The 25,721-nt window shown below is 36.4% G+C and overlaps 1 protein-coding gene across 3 annotated transcripts in view; it reads right to left on the reverse strand.

Moving 5' to 3' along the window:
• Positions 1-24,741, reverse strand: part of LOC106093888 (uncharacterized) — a 60,612-nt gene extending 35,871 nt beyond the window's left edge. For 2 of the 3 annotated variants that reach the window (XM_059361023.1, XM_059361024.1), the window contains exons 1-3: positions 24,176-24,741; positions 23,658-23,692; positions 23,082-23,319 (exon numbers count right to left, since the gene is read on the reverse strand). In XM_059361023.1, the coding sequence (XP_059217006.1) occupies positions 23,087-23,319; positions 23,658-23,692; positions 24,176-24,501 (594 nt within the window). In that variant the 5' untranslated portion in view covers positions 24,502-24,741 and the 3' untranslated portion in view covers positions 23,082-23,086. Of the gene's footprint in view, positions 1-14,633; positions 14,729-23,081; positions 23,320-23,657; positions 23,693-24,175 lie in introns of those variants that run through there. The other variant, XM_059361022.1, reaches the window with a different exon arrangement.
• Between the last annotated feature and the right edge of the window lie 980 nt (positions 24,742-25,721).

Raw genomic sequence — 25,721 nt, forward strand, 5'->3', positions numbered from 1 at the left:
CGATACAGCTCCCATATAAATCGATCTCTTTTTTACTTCTTGAGCCTCCAAAGGGCGCAACTCTTATTCGAATTGGCTGACATTTTACACAGGTCTCCAACATAAAATTAAATTGTGGTCCAAACCGGACCATATCTTGATATCGCTCTAATAGCAGAGCAAATCTTTTCTTATATCCTTTTTTTGCCTAAGAAGAGATGCCGGGAAAAGAACTCGACAAATGCGATCCATGGTGGAGGGTATATAAGATTCGGCCCGGCCGAACTTAGCACGCTTTTACTTGTTTTTCCATAAAATTAGATTCCAGGTACCTTATTACGCAAATATGTCTATGTAAGAAAAATGTTGAATTTCATACTTTTAACAATATATTATTTAACAATAATTATTATGTGTTCAACTTCCTTAAAGTATGAGATTAAATTTGTCAATGTGTCAGTATAAGTGACTGCGAGTGCACAAAGTTGTTTAGTGTCTGCATGACATTCTCTTTGACGTTCAATGTCATGAAAATAAAAGAAGTCTTCAATATACGTCACCGGCTACTACAAAGCACTATACTTTGTTTGTTTGACACTCCCGCCTCATTCCTCCCACAGCGTAATCTTACCCACACAAGCTCAAGCGGCACAAGTGAATGAGAAATGCGAATTAATTTTATGCTTTATTTTATCTCAACTTTTTTGTTGTTTTTGTAGAAAACACAGCATATATTCTACCAAAAAATCTATTTCGTTTTTAGAATTCTCCATTTTCGTAGTTTGACTATATTTTGTTAAATATCATAATCTAGCACACCTTTTTCATCGCTAAAGTGTTGTAAATAAAATTCTATCTGACTAACTAGTGTAACTGTATCTGTGTGTATATTTGTATGGCTGTATCTTTCGTCATTTTAGAGGTGACCGCAATGAGCGGCTTGTTATATAGTTATGACAATTACAAAATTGACCCAATTTAATTTGACATCATGCAATTGCGATTAGTGATGTTTCGCCTTTAGAGTATACGCTGGCATACAACATACATACATCCAATACTCAAAAGTTTTTATATACATATATAAATATCAATGAGATGTAGCCAAAATAAATTGAAACATTATCACGTGAAATATTAATTGATTGGCAAATTACAATTAAAATAATAATGCAGCCATATAAACCCGTCTCCCGATTGAACTTCTTGAGATCGTAAAGAGCACGGTTCTTATCCTATTTGGCTGAAATCCTGCAGAATAACTTCTGCTATTGTCTCCAACATCTAAAGCAAGTACGGCCCGATTCCATGACCTGATGGAGCTCCAATAGTAAAGTAATTCTTGTCCTTTGTTCACCTTTAAAAAGATACCGTACAAAGAATTTGACAAATTCGATCCATGGTGGAGGGTATAAAGATTCAGCCCGGCCGAACTTAGCACGCTCTTACTTGTTTTTAAATAAAAAAATAATCCGAAATGATATCTGAAATAACAGTCTAATGTTTGCTAAAGCAACGGTCATCTCTGCTTCCCATTTTCAACAGACAAACACTGCTGTTTTAACTTACTCTTTTGCTATTTTGAATAACAAATTTCGTGGAGTGCACAGTCCCAAGCGTTAGGTTAGTAACACATCGTTACAAAAACTGCAAAATTACAACAAAGTCACAGAGAAAATTAAAATTGGATCTCTAAGAACTACCGCTCAATTTCAATGGAACCAAAAATTATCTGTGGTTTAGGTTTGAGGGTGACAAACTGCTGCCGTGAGAAAGTACTATGCCAAAAATTCTCATAGAGAGCTTACTGTACATGACAGGCAACCAACAGATGATTTTTCCTCTTTCTTAGTGTTCATAGCAAGCATAACAATAAGACCACTTCAAGTTAAGATTGAACAAAATAATCTTGAATCGTTTACATCTTCCAAATTGGTGACTATCTTTCATCGGTTCCCCTTTGGACCTTATCTCGAAGGTTACATGTCGCGTACATACAGATTCCATTTCCCTTAAAATTTGTGAGGTAATTCCTATTCTTGCAAGATCGTCTGTGTTACAGTTCCCTGGGATTTTTTCTTTGACCCATCACCCAAAACTGCTGATTGACTATGCTTAACGATGAGAAATTTGCTATAGCTGAAGACGGATTTTGAAACAGACAGCCATTTAATCAAGTTAAGTCATTATATTGCTCGTATCTTCGTTTGATATATACTACCGTGATAGGTAATCTTCTCTATATGTGCAGCCCTAGTTTTTTGGAGACCACATTGTCGTGAAAAATTAATAGATTGTACCTTCTTTTACCATTGATATTGTTGTTTCAATCTTTTTAACAATTGATTGTGTCAAGGACGACAAAGTGTTTGCGGACGATGCTTGACTGAGAGAAAGTTCGCTTGGAAGTGTTTTATCGAACTTTAAAAAACATTTGATTTGAAGTATTTTTGCATATTAAATAAATGGAACTTTTCATCCTCCCAAGGTGACAGATGCCACGTTGTATCTTCTGTTGAAAAAACAACTTCCCTTTTAAGGGCAGTATACACCTCTGGCGAAATTTTTGTTACATTAACATATCCTACGCAAAATGTTCGTAGCCGATACCTTACCGAAATTTTCGCAGTTCAAATGTAATTTTCTTTGCGTACCAGGGTTAAATTTTTTGATAAAAAGTACTGTACCACTATTCCTGATGGAACCGATTGGAACTACGATATCTCTGGCAACAGAAGTTACATAGACTTCTATACGGATGGTTCTAAACTAGACGACCAGGTGAGCTTTGGGGTGTACTCCAATGGTCTAGAATTGTTCATATCGAAAGGGTCACCCGACCACTGCAGTATGTATCAAGCGGAGATCCTTGCAATTAAGGAAGTGGTGGAATAGCTAACGACGATTGTCATAAATATCTTCTCAGACAGCCATTAAATCCCTGGAGAACGTATTTCTGAACATAAAAACCGCCCTCGACTGTCGCAGATCTCTCAGCGAGATGGCTGAACAGTTCAAAATTCACCTGTTCTGGGTGCCGGGGCACAGAGATGTCCCAGGGAATTATAAAGCGGACGATCTTGCGAGACTAGAAACTACCTTTAACATTCCAGGCAAACTGAAATCTGTGGGTATGCCTCTAGCAACATGTAAGCTAAGTTTTCAGGGCCAGGCCCGAAGGACAACGAATGATAGATGGTCACAAAGTGGGGGCTGTGAGCATTTCAAAACTATGTGGCCTAATCTAGACTACCGCTTTGCTGTCATAGGCAAGAACAGAGGTCTCAGTCATTATGCCCGTCATGACAGGAATACATGCTGACAGACTGAAGGTTGCCAGCAACGACTTTTGCCGAAGCTGTGTGGACATCGAAGAAGAAGAGACTAGAATAGAACACCTTCTGGAAAGCCTTGGCAGTCGGAAGGATTTCCACTTTAAGTTCTCATATCTTTGTGTTAGATTCTACTTTAGGGGAGTTTGGGGCTTCATTTTACAGCCATAAAATATTGGGTTTTGTTTTTTCAACAGTAATGTGTGATCAATATCTTATCAGTTTTTTTTGTTGAAAAAGAAAATTTTGTTAGTTATCAAAGTAGACCATAATATTTGCGAAAATAACATGAATGGTTCATTAAGGAACATTAGCAAACTTCTTACATATCACTGAGTGCTGTCCGTCCGAACGGCGTGCCGCAGTGCTACACCTCTTTGGAGGCTGCCATAGAGAGGATAACCACTCTGAAAATATGTTCTCTGATGTTCTCGCCAGAATTCGAACCCAGGCGTTCAGCGTCATAGGCGTATATGCAAACCTCTGCGCTACGGTGACCTCCTCAAATAACAGACTTATGCTTGCTAAAACAACAGTCATGTTTGCATTCCCATTTTCAGCAGACAAAAACTGCCACCGATATATTATACAAGACTTTCCAATAAAAAAGCCTCAATTCAACTTTGGGAGAATCTGGGTCTTCGTATATAAAAAATCCACAAAATGGTATTGGATGGCCGTGGATTGAAAGCTCGTGAGCTAGCTGAAATCACAGGCACTTCAAAAAGTGCTGTACATGGCATATAAAAAAGATCTGACGTTGAAAAAGCTGTGAGTAAGATCGATGCCGCGTTAAGTCAGAAAGAGTTGCTTCATTGAATTAAAGTTCGAATTGCTTCAGCACGTTCCTTATTGAACAGATTTAGCTCCCTCGGATTATTTTTTTTTCCAAAATTTTAAAATGGCCCGCTAGAAAAAGATTTGCCGGTAATGAAGAGTTGGAAGTTGTCATTGATGGCTATTTTAAGGAGCTAGGCAGTTTTTACTACAAACAGGGTATCGACGATATTGAAAATCGCTGTAAAATGAAATGTTTTCCCAAATTGTTGTGTTTTCTTTGTTAGGTCAGTTACTTTTGAGACCGCCTTCGTATGCGTTTAAGTTATTCTTAATTGACCAATTGTTCGGATTGAAGAGACTTATAAAAACAAGACGAAAAAATATTTAACATTTTTTTAACACCATAAAATGTCTAAGGCAGCCAGAGAACAAAAATTAGACTTTATTGTCTTTCTTGGTGTTCATTTAGGTGCTGACGAGCTCAAGCCATTGAAAGTATTCGAGCAAACCAGACTAATTGTTTTTCTTAAATTAATTAAAGTGTTTTCACTTTAATTATGTTTATTAGGTTGGAGCGCGTATTGCTCAAAATATTGTTTGTGTAGGTTACAGTCCTAAAGAGTGTTAAGATCTAGAGTTGTGCAATTCCCGAGCGAACTAGTTCAATTAAAGTTTGTGGAACTTTTACAACAGGCTTTCCATACTTTCTTCGACATCCTCACAACTTCTGCAGAAGTTTTTACTTTAATCTTTTTCCAATTGGAGCCATAACGGAGGTTTCGTCCGCTCTATATCTCCATGAGACACCAAGAACAGATATTCATTGATCAGTTGCTCTGTTAACAGTACAGAAAACATAAATTTCCCAATAAATATGATATTTTCAGCATAGACATTCGTATTATTCCAATTATATCAATATACTACAATGCAGTGAGCATCATATATAAAAGTGTTCTCTTTGTACATTTATGCCCTGCAAAACTACGTTAAGTTGACTGTTACTTATTTAATACTAGCCGAACCGGGCCCGCTCCGCTGCGCCTTCTTTAACTCTCTAATATCTTCTTAGTGTGGGGCACTTCGCCCTGAATGCGGATATTGAATTCGTGTTATTGTAGCCTATGACGCTCAACGCGTTCGAATCCTGGCGAGAACATCGGACATTTATCCCCTCTTAAAGTTGGCGACATTTGCGAGGTACAATGCCATCAATGGTCATTTAAAAAATTTTCCCCATAGAGGTGTCGCACTGAGGGACGCCGTTCGGACTCGGCTAAAAAAAATTGTCCCTTATCATTGAGTTTAAACGTGAATCGGAAAGCACTCGTTGATGTGTGAGAATTTGTCCCTTCTCGATTCCTGGTGGTAATGTTCTCATTAGGGGAGGGATGGCACTTCAGACATTTCGACTAATTCGTGCTGCACTTCCAAATCCCTTTAATTTGAGGCCCATATTGCCAAGACCGGTAAATATGAACCGTTTGAAGGGTGTTTTGGGGCTGTGGCGGCACCGGCACTTTACACTGAAAATAGATATCATATTAGTTCTCTATTCCCAAAGGAAATCAAGTTTAGTTTAGGGGGTACTTTAGGGCGTACCCCAAAACACTTGACTCCAAAATTGGATATCAAACTCGTTTTCTACTCTCAAATATCTTTCATTTGAGTCTCATATTATCATAGTGGGTCAAATAACCCATGATGTATTTTTAGGAGGAAAAGCGCCACCTAGACAAATTTTAACGTCATATTCGTAATCTTCTCCCTAATACCTTTCATTTGAGTCCCATAAAGCCATGGTCGACTAATATGCCCATTTGGCGGTATACGGGTATGGGCGACCTCCTATTACTTGGACCTAATGTTTTATGACATATTTGTAATCTACTGCCTAATACTTTTCATTTGAGTCCCATATTGACATTAACTCCGAAAATATCTGTTTAGAGAAATTTTGGGGTTGGGGGCCGCTGGGTACTTGGACCCAAATTTGAATACCATATTCGTTTTTGTGGTCTCCAATACCTTTCATTTGATACCCTAATTGTGCCCATCGGACCACTTGCGGATATGGGTGGTGTTTTTAGGGTAAGGGGGAGGGTCCGCCCCCTTCCGTTATCAATAAATTAAAAAGCCTGATCCTACTTTCTGACCATATTCGTAGTTTACTCCAGAATATCTTTCACTTGAGACCCAGATTGTCATGATCGTCAAATAAACCTATTTTAAGGAGCCGCCCCAGCCCCAAGGCCCCCCAGGTACTTAAACCCTAGTTTTATTATGAAATTCGTACTCTACTCTTGAATACCTTTCATTTGAATCCCATATTGTCCCGATCGGTCCACTTTAATTTAATTTAAATGGGTACTACTTTTGGGGTAAGGGGGAGGGTCCGCCCCCTCCCGATATCAAAAAATTATATAGCCTATGTTTCCTTCCAGACCAACCTACACAATCTCTAAAAATTTCAAGGTAATCGGTTTAGCCGTTTTTGAGTCTATACGGAACAAACAAACAAACAAACACAAATTGAATTTTATATATAAGATAAAAGTAATGTGTTTCGTCCAGCCGTTCTACAATTGAAAAAAGTTTCCACTATGTGAATGCAGACAATGTTTACCCTCTGACTATGCAAATGATGATACTGAATATGATTAAGCCAATGTTAGTGTTATCAACAATCACATTACATTCATATATTCACTCCTGAAGAGATGCTTTCATATTGATACAATGTCTTATCACATACAGAGAATCCCTTGATTGGGTATTAGTCATTAAATTTCTTCATTTGGCAATCATAGGGCATCTTTAATGATTGTTTTATACGTTGGATACGTGTATTGGTCATAGTGAAAAACCACCCGCTTAGCTGTTTGAAGTCCATCCACATTATCATCTTACAATCGCTTTAAAGACTTAGAGAAGTCAAATCGGCGTGGGGTGGAGGGGGTCTATTTTTTATTTACAGACCTATCTGGCCGTATTTGGTGTGGATTTTGGGAATCAATTGAGTCTTTTACGGGTTCACGAAGTGAAACCAGGGAATTTGTTTATATAAGAGCTAAATAAACAAATTCCCTGTGGCCGATTTGATATCCATCCAGAACACCGAATCTCGTAGATAAGTTTTGTCTGGCATATACAATATATGGCACCCATATATAAGAGTTCGATAAAGATACCGACTACACTGTACAACAGCAAATTTGGGACGTGGAAAATTCCAAATGGTGATGAAAGTACTAAATCAGTTGGATCCTTTTAATATAACCTTTACCAAAAGTTATATTTTGCAATATATTCGTGAGATTCCAAAGATGGGTAGACAGACCTAAAGTAACCTCCCAAGTTTACTGAAACTGGCATATTGCCCATGAACATTTCATAAAGTGGTAGGCGCAAACTTCTAACATATTAATAAGTGCTGTCCGATTAAATCCCAATGATACAACGATCGGTATAATATGGGGCTAAAATAAAATGAATTTGGGAGTAAAGTACGATTTTGATAAAACATTTAATCACAAATGTCAAGGGGGCCGCCCCACACCCAAAAGTAGCTCCAAAACCTCCACAAACGAGCGTATACACTCAGTCAAATATATTTACGCACACTTCAACAAAATGCTTATAATGTACAATTAATTAATATGAATTAAATTTACATAACATGTGAACGAATGTAGCAATAAAAGACTAAATCTCCTTACTGTACAGCAGTTTGTGTACCACATCAACATCTTTTACTTTGAGAAGCAACACAAAAAATTTTTTTGAGCTTGGTACACAACATTTAGAGTTGTCCACATCGTTTTTTAGAAAATGTTGGGTTTAGATTAGGTTAGGTAAGGTTGAAAAGACGGTGCAGATATAAATCTGTCCCATGCCACTATAGACGTACACCTTAGCCAGTAATCGGCTTTTTGTGCGCGCTAAAAAGTAACCTCGGAAAGAAAATTTTAAGTTTGGAATTCCATGCTACTTACAAAATCCTTAATTGTTTACCATACCACTCCCCTAAGTTGGTTCATGTATCGTGTCCCCACCTATGTACCGGCGTTTGTTAGCCGCGAAAACCGGACAATGACATAGGAAATGCTCCAACGTCTCATCATCTTCCCCGCATGCCCTACAGTGAGCTCGTAGTCCTATGTGTCCCGTTATGACACCAAATGATATACTGACCTCCTTCTTACTTCCTTTCAGTAATAGCCTCGTCCTCTCACGTCCTCTACCCCAAAGGATTTTTTCGCCGTCCTACCGACTTAAATTGGACTGCGTCGACCCGAAATATTTCGGGTTAACCATGTTTATCGACGGCAGTTATCTGGCCTTCACTTCCAAATCGTCTGCCCTTTCATTTCCCCTTACTCCGTTATGATCAGGCACCAAAACGATGCGGATTTTGCCATCCTCAGAGAAGGCGTTAATCTTCTTCTTACACTCCAAGACTGTTCGTGACCTTAACGTCCTAGTTGTTATTGCACTTATGGCCATTTTACTGTCCGTAAAGATGTTCACACTCGACTTCCTCGCGTTAGTGATGTAAATATTGGGTTTAGCGAAAAATCAAAATAGAACATTTCTGAGTCGGTTGGTCCAATAAAATGTGAAAAAACTAATGAGACTTTGAAAGAAAATATATATTATTTCACATTTAAAGCAAACATTACTTGGTGGTTTGGTGGTGCTCTGACTTTGATAAACTATTGTAGTATTTGTAGTGAGAAAATAGATAAACACGGTTATCTAAACCGAATCTGACTTATTCAGTAATAATTTGGAACCAAGTGGGGGAAAAACGTGTTATTATTCAAGAAAATTTTATTTTCAACTAACCGTTGACCTAAAAAATAGGCTAATAGAGTACGAGAATGACAATGAAGTGATTGTTAAGAGCTTTTACACCCGTAAAAGGCATGAATCCAAAAGACCAAATCGGAAAATTACTCCAAAAAAGTATCCAAAAACAGAAGAATTCATCTAAAGAAGGCTTAAAATCTACTTTATGAGAAGAGTGAACCTATACAGGAGAAATCGACACCCAAATTCTGGTTAAAAGCGTGAATCGACGATTGGGAGCAATTGCTGCATCTAAAGGAGGGCTCACGAAGTACAAAAGTCATGTATAACTTTTTTAGTTTTCAAACAAGAAGTTTGAGCGTTTTTTAATGTAAGTAAACTTTTTTGATATGAAATTCCGAACATTTTTTAGGTTTTCGCTATATTTGTACCTTCTGACGAATTTAACGCCGTGTAATCCGGTTATACATATAATGATCTATATTCCATTGAAATGCAGATTTCAGTACAACAAACGTTCTTCGTTATTGAACATAAAATGTTAAAAAGAGAATAGGCTTCAATTTAATGTATGACACGGGCAAATAGCTTTAGCCGTTTCAGAGATATGGTTGGCGACCCAAAAAATCAAGATTTTCAAAATTGAGGCCCTAATATCTTCCAATTTCGCTCAAATTTTGGGAATCTTAAAATCTAACAAAATAAAACTTTTTATTTTGTCAAAAATGTCAAAACCAAACTAATGTAGACACATATCTATAAAAACAAAATATAGAATACTTTTGCTTAGGCGAGCGTTTCCAGAATGTCTGCATCGGTGAAATAATTCTGGCGTTCCTCAGGGATCTGTTCTCGGCCCTATGTTTTTGCTGACGATATGTTTTTATTATTTAATGCCAAATGGTCACAGCATTGCATTAACAACCGTCTTGATAATATTATTGGTTCAATGGCGGTGAATAGTCTTCTTATAACCCCTTCTAAGACTAAAGATATTTACTTCAGACCGTGCCGTCGTGATGTCGTATATCCCAGGCTATAATGAAATTGAGTTTGTTGAATCTCTTAAATGTTTTGGTGTTACGATTTTAATCTTAATCATCTGGATTTGGAATACATGAACAGAAGGTACACCTCTACTTTTAGGCTGCCCTTTTCGTGACCATCTTAATATACGTATATTATTCTTTTTTATAAAACAAAATTTAATGTGGACAACCAACAATCTAAGTGAAAATTTGTTCATTCCTAAATTCTTTCCGAAATGTTTAAATTGATATTCCCTTAATTTTTTATTCCAGTTACGAACATTTGTTTCTGGTAAGAGTCGTTCGAATTTGGAATAGCTTACCAAACACACTTAAACATTTTTCTCAAACGTTTACTTCATTTTAATGATTCGTTGTTATAATATATTTTGGGGTGTATTGTTATTGCTATAGCGACTTTATTTTCATATCATGACTTTCATCATATCAATGAAAGCAGTCCGATTAAAGTTTAAGCTCAATGATAAGGGGCCTCCTTTTTTATGCCGAGTCCGAACAGCGTGCCGCATAGCGACACCACTTGGTTGAGAAGTTTTAAAGTGTATACCTCATAAATGTAGCCAGCATTAGTAAAGGAATAACCACCGCTGTAAATTTTGCTGATGGTCATGCCGGAATTTGAACCCAGGCATCATAGGCGGACATGCTAACCTCTTATATATTTTTATATATATTGAAAAAAATTTAACCAATTGTACGAACAGCCATCAACATTCTTCTCAAATGAAATGCTCAAATTCTTTCGAACTTCATTAAATTTGCGTTATTTCTTCCATAGGGGAGTGAGTCGAGCTAAGTACCATGATAAAGAATATCACCAGAAATGGAAGGATTTAATTGATTACTGAAAATAAATTACCAGACAGCAGATTTGATCACAGACAATACGCCTTTAGCACACGTTTTTAGCATGGCTAGTGCTATCATCAGTACCGTAGTGTTGCTCTCTAACCTCTCATATGTCGGGCCAACAGTTCATAGCTTGATAATTTGCAGCGTCAAACTCAAATACGAATGGAAATTGCATATTGGATTTTTTACATTGGTTTATGTGGTTTAGTGTTTCTCAAACATCTCATTATGGAACATATCAGAGAGAACCTTACTTCTCACAATGTCAATTGAATGCTGCCAGTGTCAAATTTAGGTTCAATGATAAGGGGACGTTTTATGTTGCGTCGAAACGGCGGGTCACTGTATAGTGGCACCTCTTTGTTGAGAAATTTTACATGGCTGAAATACTCACAAATGTTGCCAGCGTTTGATGGAAAACAATTTTTTTCTGATGTAAAGGATTTTGGGTAAAAATTTTACAACTATTGCTCAAAATTCCCGTATTTTGCATAATATTTTCTAAATTCAAGTCCTAAATTTTGCTAATTCAGAAAATGTTAGAATCAGATATCTGATGTTTATTTACACATCTGGTAGAATTAAATTAAAGGTACTTAGCATATTGTGCCTTGTTATAATTCCATTGGTGGTTCGAAGATGTATCGAAATTGCTGTTAAATTCCATTTGTCGAACCATGTTTCTTTACTTCATAATAGAAGTTCGTAATATATATATGAGAAAGGCGGGAAAATATCCTTAGTCGAGTCCTGGGAAAGACTTGCTCTTTATCTCGAAAGCAAATCAGCCCATTCGTTTCCCGTCACATCCTCATGACCAGGAAACTAACATAGGGTCACCTTGTTTTTTCTATGCGGTCCCATATAGACGTGACAGCAACCTGCTGCCCATAATTATTCTGGGGTTCGTTCTTTACTTAAATTGTCTTCCATTAGTTATTCAGTCTTCAAAGATGTTGATGTTTGCAGATGATGTGAAACTGTTTTGTAATTTGTGGTGGACTGGAGCAATGCTAATGGCAGAAGTGCAAGAAGTTTTTTCTTTTCAGGGGGAGACCCTTGCCACGAGACTATTACATAGGTCCTTATAAATTGGATAACGTGAATTTATTTGTTGGTGTGGATGTTATTTTGGACAGCAGATTACGTTTTAATTTGCACATTGATTCGTGCATAAACAAGACAAAGTCTTTGTTGGGTTTTGAGTACAGTGTGGGTTTTGAGTTTAGTGTGTAAAAATTTGATCCGGCCTACATTAGAATACGGTTGTGTAATTTGGAATGCATTCTACAAATGCTATTCAGATAGGATTGAATCAGTCCAGGAACAAAAACTTATTCAATTACCAAAGCTCGAAAGAAGACGATTGATGCTTAGAACCTTATTTATTAAAAAATTTTTGCGATTGATCAGATTGATTCCCAATTCTTAAATTTCAACGTTTAACTTCCTTTAGTTCAAACTTAATTAGAATTAAACATATACACAACAATCCGACCGATCCATCGATCCTTTACATTTAATAAAAAATTCTATCCTTCGCCTGTAGTTTGAAGTAGTAGTTGCCAGAGATGAACTGTATTCCTTTCATTTTATTGATGTGTAATATCTACGTGGCTTCAGACTGATTGAGTATTTTGATCTAACTTAAATGTTTACTGACTGTGAACTTTCTGTAGCTAGTATTACGCCAACCCTCCATTAACCCACCATAGTTCGGACTATGGGGTGTACGCATCCCTACGTAATTTACGTGGGCCCCTCACCCGACAGGGGCGGGTGCGAGTAACATGCAAAATACCAATTTACCCATGAACATCCCAGTAAACTTGTCATACAGGGTGGCTGATGAAAGCCGCTACCAAAAAAAAATGTAATAACTTTTTTTCTATTTAATAATAATAATTTAATAATTAATTTAATTAATTAATTAATTAATTTAATTAATAATAATTTAATAATTAATTTAATAATTTAATTTAACATGAATAAAAGAAAAATGTATTCCATACACCGAAAAAAAAATGTAGCAATATTCATCATTGTAGCAATATTCATCAGCCACCCTGTATATCAATGAGTGCTGTCCGTTACAAGTTCAAGCTAAATGATAATGGGTCTCCTTTTTATAGCCGAATCCGAAAGGCGTGCCGCAGTGCTACAACTCATTCGGCAGAAGTTTTTACATGGCGAAGTCCCTAACAATTGTCGCCAGCATTATTGATTTATTTATTTATTTGTTTAATGTCTACACAACAAGATAATGATCCTATGGATAGAGTGTAGATTTTTAATTACAAGCCGTTTATAAAATGAAAGTAAACACGAACAGAATGAATTTAAAAGTTTTAAAAATTTTGAAACAAAATATAAAGAAACATGATATAAGTTCACTACACAAAAAAAATTGGATTCAATCACGAAATTAATTGATCCAATGAAATTTTTATTTGAAGCTGCTTCAAATACGAAAATAATAATATCAATCACATTTTTTGAAAAAGGTGATTGAAAAAATTTCATTAAAACGAGTTATTTAAATAAATTTTTCGAATAGAAAAACACCGCCTCCAAAATTTCAGACAAATCGAGTAATAATTGCGCCCTCCAGAGGCTCGAAAAGTCAAACTGGGAGATCGGTATAAATTCAGCTGTATCAGGTTATATACCGATTTAGACCATACAGTTGTTGGAAGTCATAAAACACTACATGCAAAATTTCGGCCAAATCGGTTAAGAATTGCGCCCTGCAGAAGCTCAAGAAGCCCATTTACAACCGACCTAGATCCGTCTTAGATGCATATTTCGAAATTTTATATATATATATATATATATATATATATATATATATATATATATATATATATATTACAAAAAAGATTGAAATTACCGAAATATCCAAACAGTTTTTAATTGGATTAATTAAAAATTTTATTGAAAAGATGCAAATGCTATATATATTAAATATGCAAATATTATATTGCGATGGTCAGTAAAAAATAGACCCCCCGAAAATTAGTCCCGAAAGTGGGTATGAATTCTTGCTCTGCCCCTCAATACCTTTCATTTAAGACCCACATTGACATGGTCGGTAAATATGCCCGATTTAGGGGTGTTTTGCGGTTTTGGGTTGGTCCCCCAATATATATTGCCATTGCCCTCAAAATTCGATATCAAATTCGTTTTCTAATCTCAAATACCATTCACTTAAACCCTGCATTGAAAAAGCCAGCAAATATGTTCAGTTTAGGGTATGGGCCCTAAAAACTATGAATATCGAGCTCCACTGTCTTGAACACCCAAATTGTCTTGACGAGCAAATACGTCCCATTTTGGGGGTTGTTATGGTGGTGGGACGTCCCCTAGACAGCTGGTCCCGAATGTTGATATCAGATTTATGGTCTACTCCCAAATACCTTTCATTTGAGCCCCATTTTTCCATTGTCGGTACAGTGACTTGACTTTGAAAATATATATCAGATTCGTGTTCTACTCTACTGCCATGGTCAGTAAATAAGTGCTGTTTGGGGGGTGTTTTGGGGAAGGTTGGACCCCTTGAAACTTAGTCCCACATTTGGATATTAGATTCGTATTTTACTCGCATATATCTTTCATTTGAGTCCCATATTGCCATGGTCGGTAAATATGTCCGATTTAGAAGTGTTTTGGGGGTTGGGGTGGTCCCCCAAACACTTAATTCGACAAAAGGATATCAGATACGTTTTCTTATCTTAAATACCTGTCATTTGAGTCCCACATTGTCGTAATTAGTTTATATACCCATATTTGGTAAGTTTTGGAGGTGAGGCGGCTCCCCTAGGTACCCCATCCGAAATTTGGATACCGAATTTTTGTATTTAGGTAACTATAAGAGAGCACAAATTTGGCTTAAATCGCACCACCCATCTCCGAGATCTGGCGTTTCTGAAAATTAGGGTAAGGTAAGGTAATAAAACTGCTGCAGCACCAATTTGAGGTTGTTTGTTTGAGGATGTTTGTATCCATTACCAATCCTTAAAATGCAACGGAAAATATAGACCAACAGTATTTAATATATTTTTTGACAGTAACTAAAACCAAGAGAAACATATTTATATAGAATACTTCTTTCACTCTCTTATTTTATCTGAGCCTTATATGGCCACGTCAGGAAATAAGTCCTGTTTGGGGGTGCTGGTACGGCCTTTCACATATTTCGGCCTTTTAGCTATTTGGATTATATTACATTTGGCTGGTGGCTTTGGAGGTGAGGCGGCCCCCTATATATTGCACTCATCTCCGAGATCAGGCGTTTTTGGAAATAGGGTAAGGAGAGGATCCGCCCATTAAAGTTTGGATGTTAGATCTACTTCATTCTCTTGGATTTGGTGGTGGATTGGAGTTGCCAAAGTCTCCATTCCCGAAAATCACATTGGAGCTACATATTGCTATAGTCGGTATATATGTGTGGTTTAGGCGGAGTTAATGAGGTGAAGCGACCCTGAAACACTTTGCCACGAAACTGATAAGGATTTGAGCCCCTTTTTTCCTTAACCGCAAATATGTCCAGTTTGAGGGGTATGCACGGTGGGGCGGCCACCCACGTACTTACAAACAAACGACATATTTTGCCTATGATCATTCCACTATGGAAAAGGGGCAAACTTCTCACATATCAATGAGTGCAGTTGGATTCAAGTTTTAAGCTCGATGGTAAGGGGCCTTTTATTTGAGCCCCATAATGTCAAGCATTTTGAAGGAGATTATCAAGATATTCAGAGCTAGGGGGTCTCGTTCAGATTCATACTAATTAATTTTTTTGTATTGGTTATCTACATTCGAAATCATATTTCAAAGCGATCACTTGGAATACTACATTCTTAAAGATCCGCAGGTCCTCCTGTGTTCATCCCAATCTGAGGGTAAAAAGCGTACTCTACTACCAAAGACCTTCTATTTCTGTCCTATTCTATCCTGATCGGTCTTCAAATATTATTTCATATTATTCATATATTATTCTTAATTCCATTTTTGAGTAGGATAGGGGGAAGGGGATTGCCCTCTGACACGTCCTTTCATTTGAGTACAATATATTCTCGGTCATCCTACATGACAGTTTGGCGCGATCTACTGTCCTGCGGAATGGTAGGACGTGACCCAGATATTTGAATGGGTTTTGTGATATGAGGAGGCGCCTCAGACACGAAGGAATAAATTGTTGTATCGGCATTTTACTATACTTTAAATAGCTTTCATTTGGTATCCATATTGTCCGAATCGGTAAATTTGTCCTACTGGGGGGTCTTGAGGGGTGGAGAGGAACACAAAACAAAAAATGGAGAGGGACACAAAAAAATAATTTTTTGTCAGATTTGTATTCTACTTTTAAATACCTTTCATTTGATAACCATAGTGCTCTAAGTGGTTAAAGTATAGTGTTGGGTGGTGATTTTGAGAGTGGGGGCCCCCGACACTTAGGGTAACATTTTAATGCCAAGTTCGTACTCTACTCTTAAATAACTTTCATTTGATACCCATATTACCCAAAGCGGTGAAAGTGTGAAATTTGTATACCAAATTCGAAAATTTCATGAAAATCGGTTTTGCCGTTTTTGTGTCTATACGGAACAGACAAACAAACTTACAAACAAATAAACAAACAAACAAACAAAGCGCAACAATTTAATTTTTATATAATAGAAAAAGATAGTATAAGATATGTTATAATTAGATCGATGCTAAAAAGCAGTTGTGTCATTAACATGCATATTTTGATCATAAATAAGATTAGAATTAGGTTTAGAAATTTAAATAGGTACACTCAACGAAAATTGTTATTCGAATAAGCAAAACTGCTTAAACAACATCATTTGTGAGCAGAAAATGGGAAAGCAGACATTACTGCTGTTTCAGCAGACATAGGACTGCTATTTAAGCAAACATTTTGGACTACCATTGACATATTATTGCTGAACTGACATACATTTTTTGCTTTTATTTTATGTTATTACTAGCTGACCCGGGCCCGCTCCGCTGCGCCTTCTTTTACTTTATATGGAACAACAGTTTCCTTGGAATATTTATTTTCGACAATTAAAGAGCTTTTAGTGAAATACCATGCTACGAAAGTAGTATATCACTTCACTAACAGTTTAACAATATAACTACCTTTATCTGAATCCCATATGATATGGGATATGAATTTAAGTTTGAATGTAAGGTGCACTCCATTCTTAAAATACTTCATTTCAGCCCGATATTCTCATGATATCTGATTTAGTGGTGTTTTCGGGGGAGAGGTGGTCCCCCAGATACTTGGCCCTGAAAAAATATCAGCATCGTGCTCTTCTCTCAAATACCATTTATATTGCCATTGGCTTAAGAGGAGTTTTCAGGATGAGGCGTTCTCCAAACACATGGCCCCAAAATAGGTTATCAAATTCGATTTCTTATCTCAAATACCTTTCATTTGAGCCAGATATTGGCATGGTCGAAAAATTTTTTTCCTTTGGGAGAGGGATGATGCCCTAATTACATGGTCCTATATTTGGATATCAAATTCGTATTCTACTTCCAAATACCTTCATTTGAGCCCCATATTGCGATGGTCACTAAAAAATTTCAGCTTGTGGGATATTTTGGGAAAGGGGTAGACCCCCAGACAATTGGTCCCGAAAATGAGTATCAATTGTTGCTTCACCACCCCAATACTCTTCATTTTAGCACCACATTGTCATGGTCAGTAAATATGGCCGATGTAGGGGTGTTTTTGGGAGTGGGGTGGTCCCCGAAATTCTAAGCCCTGAAAATATATCAGCAACGTGCTCTATTCTCATATATCTATATATCATTTATTTGAACCCCATATTGCCATTGCCCTTAAAATTGGATATCAAATTCGTTTTCTAAACTCATCTAAACTTCTTGTTGCAAATGTCAGCAAATATGTCTGGTTTGGGGTATTGGCCCTTAAAACGTTGAATATTTAGCTCCACTCTCTTTAGGACCCAAATTGTCTTGGTGAGCAAATACGTTCTATTTTGGGATTGTTATGGTGGTGGGATGTCCTTTAATTTGAGCTCCATATTTCCATAGTTGGCAAAAATGACCGGCTTGGGGGGTGTTTTGGGGGATGGGTGGACACTCAGTGAGTTGGGCTTGGAAATATATATCGGATTCGTGTTACACTTTAAAAACACTCTTATTTGAGCCTCATATTGGAATAGTCAGAAAATACTATTTGGGTAGTGTTGAGGGGGTGGGTTGGCCCCATACACACTTTTCCCAAATATTGATATCAAATTCGTGCTTTACTCCCAAAGACCTTTCATTTGAGCCCCATATTGCTATGGTCGTAAATTTGTCCCCTTGGGGGGATGTTTTTGGTGGGAGGCGGCCCCCCAAACACTTGGTCCCATATTTGGGTATCAGATTCGTGTTCTACATTAAAATACCTTTTATTTAAGCCCCATATTCCCATGGTCAGTAAATAAGTCCAGTTTGGGGGGTGTTTTGGGGAAGGGGTGGACCCCCAGAAACTTGGTCTCACATTTGGATATCAGATTCGTATTCTACTCGCAAATATCTTTCATTTGAGTCCCATATTGCCATGGTCGGTAAATATGTCCGATTTAAGGGTGTTTTGGGGCTTGGGGTGGTCCCCCTAATCCGACAATTGGATATAAGATAGGTTTTCTTATCCTAAATACCTTTCATTTGAGTCCCATATTGTCGTGATTGGCCTAAATGTATGATTGGTAGGTTTTAGGGTGGGGTGGCCCCCCTAGGTACCCCATCCGAAATTTGGATACCAAATTTTTATTTTCAGGGTACTATGTTAGAGCACAAAAAATTTCGCTTAAATCGCACCACCCATCTCCGAGATCTGGCGTTTCTGAAAATTAAGGTAAGGGGGAGGGTCCGCCCCCTCTTCAGATATCAAAAAATGTAGTACCCTATTTTCACCACGGGGTCATTATGTACCATCTGTGAAAATTTCAAGAAAATCGGTTAGGCCGTTTCTGAGTCTATAAGGAACACACAAACAAACAAACACAAATTGATTTTTATATATAAGATTTTGTTTATTATTTTATGCTAGTAGTTTTGCCTATTTGAACGAATTGCTTCTATCAACAACACTTTTTCTATGACTGTAGTCGAAAGACTTTTTATGGGGAAGTTTTATCTTCTATATGTAGAAAGTATCAACATTTCGAGCTGGTAGACTTTTTCAAAAACGGGCAGTCATAACAGCGTGTTGAGTTCAAAGAAGTTTCCAATTCAATTAAATAATGATTGAAAGAGCTTACTGCCTAGACTATTAAAATATTTTTATTTTTGTCATTCAATTCGTTCGCTAAATCAAAGAACAGCTTTTTTTCCTTTATAAAATCAGCTGCTTTCAATGAATTGGCGAGCGAATCGAGTGACAACAAGTTAAAGTGTGCTAAGTTTGGCACGGCCGAATCTAAATCAGGTTATAGACTGATTTGGATCATACTTGGCACAGTTGCTGGAAGTTGTAATAGAACATCGCATGCAAAATTTCAGCAAAATGCGACAAAAATTGCGGCTTGTAAGGACTCAAGAAGTCAAATCGTCAAATTGGTTTATATGGTTGCTATACCAGGTTTACTTTACTAAGTACAATTGGTGAAAGTCATAACAGAACACCACATGAAAAATTTCTGCCAAATCGGACAAAAATTGCGGCTTATATGGACTTATCAATATGGAGTCAAATCGAGAGATCGGTTTATATGGGAGTTATATCAGGTTATAGACCGATTCGGATAGTACCTAGCACAGGTGTTGGAAGTCATAACAGAACACTATGAGCAAAATTTTTGCTAAATCGGAAAAAAATTGCGGCTTCCAGGGGATAAAGGTGTCAAATCGGGAGAGGTTTATATGGGAGCTACATCAGGTTAAAGTCCGATTTTAAACGCATTTGCAATCCCCAACGATCTACATCAATACTAAGTAGCTGTTTCAAGCGGCTAGCTTTATGCGTTCGAGCGCTATCGTGATTTCGACAGACGGACGGGCATGGCCAGATCTACTCATAATGTCGAGACGATCAAGAATATAATTTTATGGGGTCTTAGATCAATATTTCGAGGTGTTACAAACGGAATGACTAGACTAGTATACCCCCATCCTATGATGATGGGTATAAAAAGAAACAAAATTAGAGTTTGCAACACATCGAAATATCCATTTCCGACCCTATAAAGTATATATATTCTTGATCAGCGTAAAAATCTAAGACGATCTAGACATGTCCGTCCGTCTGTCTGTTGAAATCACGCTTCAGTCTTTAAAAATAGAGATATTGAGCTGAAACTTTGCACAGATTTTTTTTTTTTTGTCCATAAGTTAAGTTCGAAGATGGGCTATATCGGACTATATCTTGATATAGCCCCCATATAGACCAATCCGCCGATTTAGGGTCTTAGGCCATAAAAGATTTGCATATAGCTGCCATATAGACCGATATATCGATTTAAAGTCTTGGCCCCATATAAAGGCGCATTTATTATCCGATTTAACTGAAATTTTACACAGTGACTTATGTTAGGCTTTTCGACATCCATGTCGTATATAGTTCAGATCGGTTTATTTTTTGATATAGCTACTAAAAAGACCAATATTTTGTTATACACAATTGAACAATGACTTGTACTTAGTAGTATTTTATCCAAATCGGAACATATTTCGATAAAACTGCTATGGGACATAAGGTATGCAACTTTCACCGGATTTTGATGAAAAGTGGTTTACATATATTCCCGAGGTAATGGATATCTAAAGTTCGGTCCGGCTTAACGAACTTAACGTCTTTTTACTTGCTTTTAATTACATTTGTGATTGCAGTTTTTTTTTCAATTAAAAAATTAATTGATTTAATAATTTTTAATTGAATCTGAAAAAAATAGACAAAGTGTTTGTGATTGCAGTTTTTTTTTCAATTAAAAAATTAATTGATTTAATAATTTTTTAATTGAATCTGAAAAAAATAGACAAAGTGTGGTTGAAAATTTTATATATTTGCAATTAAACATTAAGTTTATTTTTTTAATTGATTTGAAATTGTATTTTTGAAGAAGTCTAGCTGCTCGAAATTTTGATAAATTCTTTTTATATATAAGAGAAAACTCCCCATCAAACAGTCTTTCGACTACCTTATTAAATTTTTAGACGTAATTCTAATCTTCATTGTGATCAAAATATGCGTTTTAATCACATAGCATAAACCTCATATTTGTGTTCCTGAAGCTTAACATATGTGAACCAAGTTACATTTTAATCGATGGTGCCACATTTGCACTCGATCAATCAAAAAATTAATTGGAAATTTCGTAATTTCAATAATTTTTTTTTATATTTTTTACCTATGCAGTCGTCTGTACGTCCATGAGGCCGCTTTGAAAAATTTGCACGTCATCAGCATTTATCATAATCTATTAGTCGAGAAGGTAAGTCGTTCGTATGGAAGAAAAGGAGAAGTCGGCCTATTATTTAGTCCTGAGGAAACTTTCTTAGGTACTAATAAGGGATTAGATATCATATTCCCCGCATATACAGATTTTCGTCTGTTTTCTAAGTACAACATGACCAAATTCCTTTTCGTCTTCGTGAAAAAAAGACCCGTATTTTCATGCATGAATTCTGATCATCAACTGAGTCGAAAGCTTTGAACAGAAAAAATATAGACCTAAATTTGACCAATCAAACATAGTATTGATTTATAAAAATCTTTTCAAATAAATTGTTAATTGCTTTAATTATTTGTGATATAGAAATTCGGTATTTTTGTGTCACGGCAAGTGATTGGTAAATTGGGCATACGTTGAACATATTTTTAATGTACGAATTAAATTGTTATTTAATAGTATAAATTGTGCATTGAGCAAGATAATATTGTGTTCCCTTTCACACGTATGTAATGCGAAAAAAGTGCGAATGAGTCAAATATATGTCTAGCTTCTATCACAAACAGACACAAGGCATTTATAAATAAATTATATTAATATTTTCTTATTTTAAAAATGTTGTTATCCATATACAGAATATATTGACTTGGGCGCAGAGGATGGAATATAACAAGATTCATTTAAAATATGTGTGTATATAAATTAAATTATTTATAATACTCTTTGCAGATGGTGTCGCCAACAACGAAGAGAGGCTCGAAATGGAGTCGACAATGTTTCTTTTTCAGAAGCCTGGGATGGTATAAGTTCTATACTCAATTAAATTCAATAAAAAAATTTTTTTTTATTAATGTGAAAAATATCATTTTGTTTTATTTAAACAGTAAAAACGTAATTTAAAATAAATGGCAAATTTCAATGAATTTAAATTAGTGACGTAGTAACGAATGGGATACATTTTTGCACAAATACTTCTTATTCATGTTAGGATTCCAAATTGGCCAAATCGGCCTATTTTAAATATAGCTCCCGATCAATTCTAATCCGATATGGATACGACGACTTTTTTATGATCTCCAGATCCTATAACAACTTTACTTCTTGAACCTCCAGGGGCCGCAATTATCGTTCGATTTGGATGAGATTTCGCACGATGTGTATTGTTGTGCCTTCCAACAACAGTGCCGGGTACCGTACGAATCGACATATAAACTGATATAGTTTCCATATAAACCAAACTCCCGATTATATTTTTCTACAGGTAGCAATTCAGGGGCATGCCCCTGTTCCTAAATGGAATGTTCATGGGCAAAATTTGCAGTTTACAGGTAGCTATTATAAAAACCAAGGAGATTCTTTTTATGACCTCCAATTTTCTAGTTTCTGTTTATAAACAGAAACCGTGCAAAGAACTTTATAAATACAGTTCATGGTGAAGGGTATTCAAGATTCGGCCTGGCCGAACTTACACGCTTTGACTAGTTTTATTCAACTTTAATATTTTTCTTTAGAAATATTGAATTAAAACAACCAAGGCCCTCTAAGATATGGGGAGGTGTTTTATAGCTAATGAATGAATATGTGTATGGGTTTGTATCCCCTTCCCCCCATCTATACATATGTATAGTACTAAATTATATAAATTTTATACATTCAGCACGAGACAAACACAAATACAAATGTTCTCAAAAATATGTTTGCCCTTGTTTGGTTAGGTTCGCTTGTCCTTTTGTTTTGATACTGTCTTTTATCACTTCTTATATCTTACAGTTGCTTTTTCCGCTCAAACATAGCGGCATTTGAAGTATTTAAGGATGAATGGAATCAAAATAAACTACAAAAAGAACACAAAAACTTACTTGTGTTAATTCTTAAACAAATTATGCGCGTACACGCGCTCTTTGCCAGATGACAGCGGCAACGATGATGGCTCTCCTATTTGAAGGCGAGTTGAGATATGGTGCTCTTTCTCTTCTCTCAGAACCTGGACAACCTTTGATGTCCTTTCGGTGTATGTGACACACTTTCCCTTAGCACTAGGATGACCAGCACAAAATATTTTTGTTGTGATTTTTTTAAAGTGTTTTCTCTCCCTCTCTGTTAATGAAGAATTATTATTATTATCGAGTGTTGTTGCTTCAGTCGTTAATAACACACGCGTTCGGTTAATCAATTGAAGAAGAAGAAGAAGTAGCTACAGCAGCACTACCAGACCGTAATGTGGTGGGTGCGTGTATGGGATTAATGAGCGTATGCGTGGGTGGTGTTGGGAAATTCGTTATGTGCGTGCTTTAGACTTGCCGCCGACGATGTCTCTTCCCCAATGTCATTCAACTTCTTGTTGTACTTTTTTATCTTGTTCTCTTTTCACTTCTCTTCTAAGGGCTTTTTAAAGGACAAATTTTTGCGCTTTACGGACAAATTAGGGGTTTTACCTTTCAGTTTGCAGAGGATGTAATTCGCGAATTTTCTAATTCAGAAAAATAAATGAAAACTACAAAGAAAAACAAACAAATTGTTAGAGGAAAATTTTTCTATTGTTTTCTTTTCGCTGTGTGCCTGATTATGGTCTAAAAAAATTACTTTATTAGATAATCAATTCAACCAAAATTCGAAACACTATTTTTTTGCCTTGAAAATTTAGAATTTTTGTGTTTCTTATATTACGTTAATAACAATTTGTTTGTTATTATTATTTTTTTTTTTTTGACCATCACTAATTGATATGTTGTTGGTTTTGTTGTAAAGTTTTTAATAGATTGGTAGGTATATTGCAATTGTATTAATGATCTTTTCTTTGCTTGTCGTTTTGTTTCGAAGATGTAAACATTTTCATAAAAACAACAAAATTGTTTTATTAAAACACATTTTGTTTTTTTTTTTTTAATTTATGTTATTTTCTGATTCTAAACTTTATTTTGAAAACCTTGATTTCTTTTCTTTATGTGATTACAATTTTTGCTTGTTTCGTCGAATTGTTCTTGTAATAATTGTTGTCATACACCACCGAATATTTTTGGCCGCACGTTCGTATGAGTCTGGTAGCCGCCCGCCATACAAATGTTTTACGGTGGCCCGTATTGGGAATTTGCCGCCGCACAATGTTCTTTCTGTATTCGGGCTCTGTTTTGGCTGTTCAATTCTCCCTCTGTTCTGCTCACTAAATTGTAAATTGTTGTTGTGTTCGGTATTATTTTGCGCTTCTCTGCTCTGCTTTGCGCACACAACAGTGTCATTCAAGGGCATTGCAAGGTCGTAGTGTTGTATAGATTTTGCCATACTTTACTTTGCTTGTATACTCTTCTTTGGCTGTTGTCAGCCAACCAGCCAGCCACAGTCAACCATTCATTCATTCATTCGTTCTCGATCCAACCGCATGCACCAATATTTGCCGAAATTGTTGAGATATTGCCATAGAAAAATAAAATAGTCAGCTTCAGTTTCGTCTGACTTTCCCTGACCATTGACACTACTGTAACTAACATAACATAACATCAATTGTCTAAAAAAATGTACGTACATATTGAAATAACTTGAGGCACAGCGCAATGACTTGCCAGTTGAGGTACATGCCACATATAACAGCCTATTCAGATATGAGGACATAAGCAAGGCCTATGAAAAGGCCTTTGTTTTTACAAAAAAATAGAAAGGCTGCTAGTTGCATAACAAGTTTACGTCATCATTAAGTTATAACTTGCCCGGGATAGTTTAGGAATGAGTGTCTTACTCCAGCATTCTCTAGGCCATCTAAAAGTTTTGAATGTATTGAACTGCAAACTGTGTCTGGAAGGCCGGCTCCCTTGTTTAGGAAGATATACTTTGCTTGTATCGGCCATTCATGTAAGGTGGATGATCTCAATATCTCTGCCAAGTATAGTCTGAATCGGCCCTTTGTAAGAACGATTGACCTGACAGAAGAGGAGGGGTGTGGCTTTGTTTATTTCAAAGAAATTGAAATACAAGGTCGTTTACTCGGGGTCAAATTATGAAGTGGTAGAAAGTTTATTTATTGAGGATATTACTGATTCAGGAGAAATTTGAGTAGGTGTAGGTTACCTAGCGAATGACAATTTCGATTCTTTCGATCACGAAATATCCAGCCTTCTTGTTCGATACAGGAATATTGTGATAATGGGCGACTTCAACGAAAATCTTTTGATCTCTCCATCGCTGCTACCATAAGGCAGTCTTGCAACAGAATGGGAGTGCCTGTTTTCCATAACAGCTGTCCGACTCATATTGATGTTTTCCATCAATCCACCTCGTTGATTGATAACTTTTGCTGTCATAACCACAATATTTGTGCCGCACCGGTCAAGTTATTTGCCCCTATATATCAAAGCATGCCTTTGTATATATCTCTCTTAACATCTCCGTGGGGAGATATGATGAATTTTGTGAGTTTTTTGATTGCAACAGATTCAGTGAAACAGAATTGCTTGAAAAAGTGGCTTCAGCTCGGCTGGAACGAATGTTTTCTACTACTGATGTTAATG

This window comes from Stomoxys calcitrans, chromosome 1 (genome assembly GCF_963082655.1).
Source record: "Stomoxys calcitrans chromosome 1, idStoCalc2.1, whole genome shotgun sequence".
Classification (NCBI taxonomy): Eukaryota; Metazoa; Arthropoda; class Insecta; order Diptera; family Muscidae; genus Stomoxys; species Stomoxys calcitrans.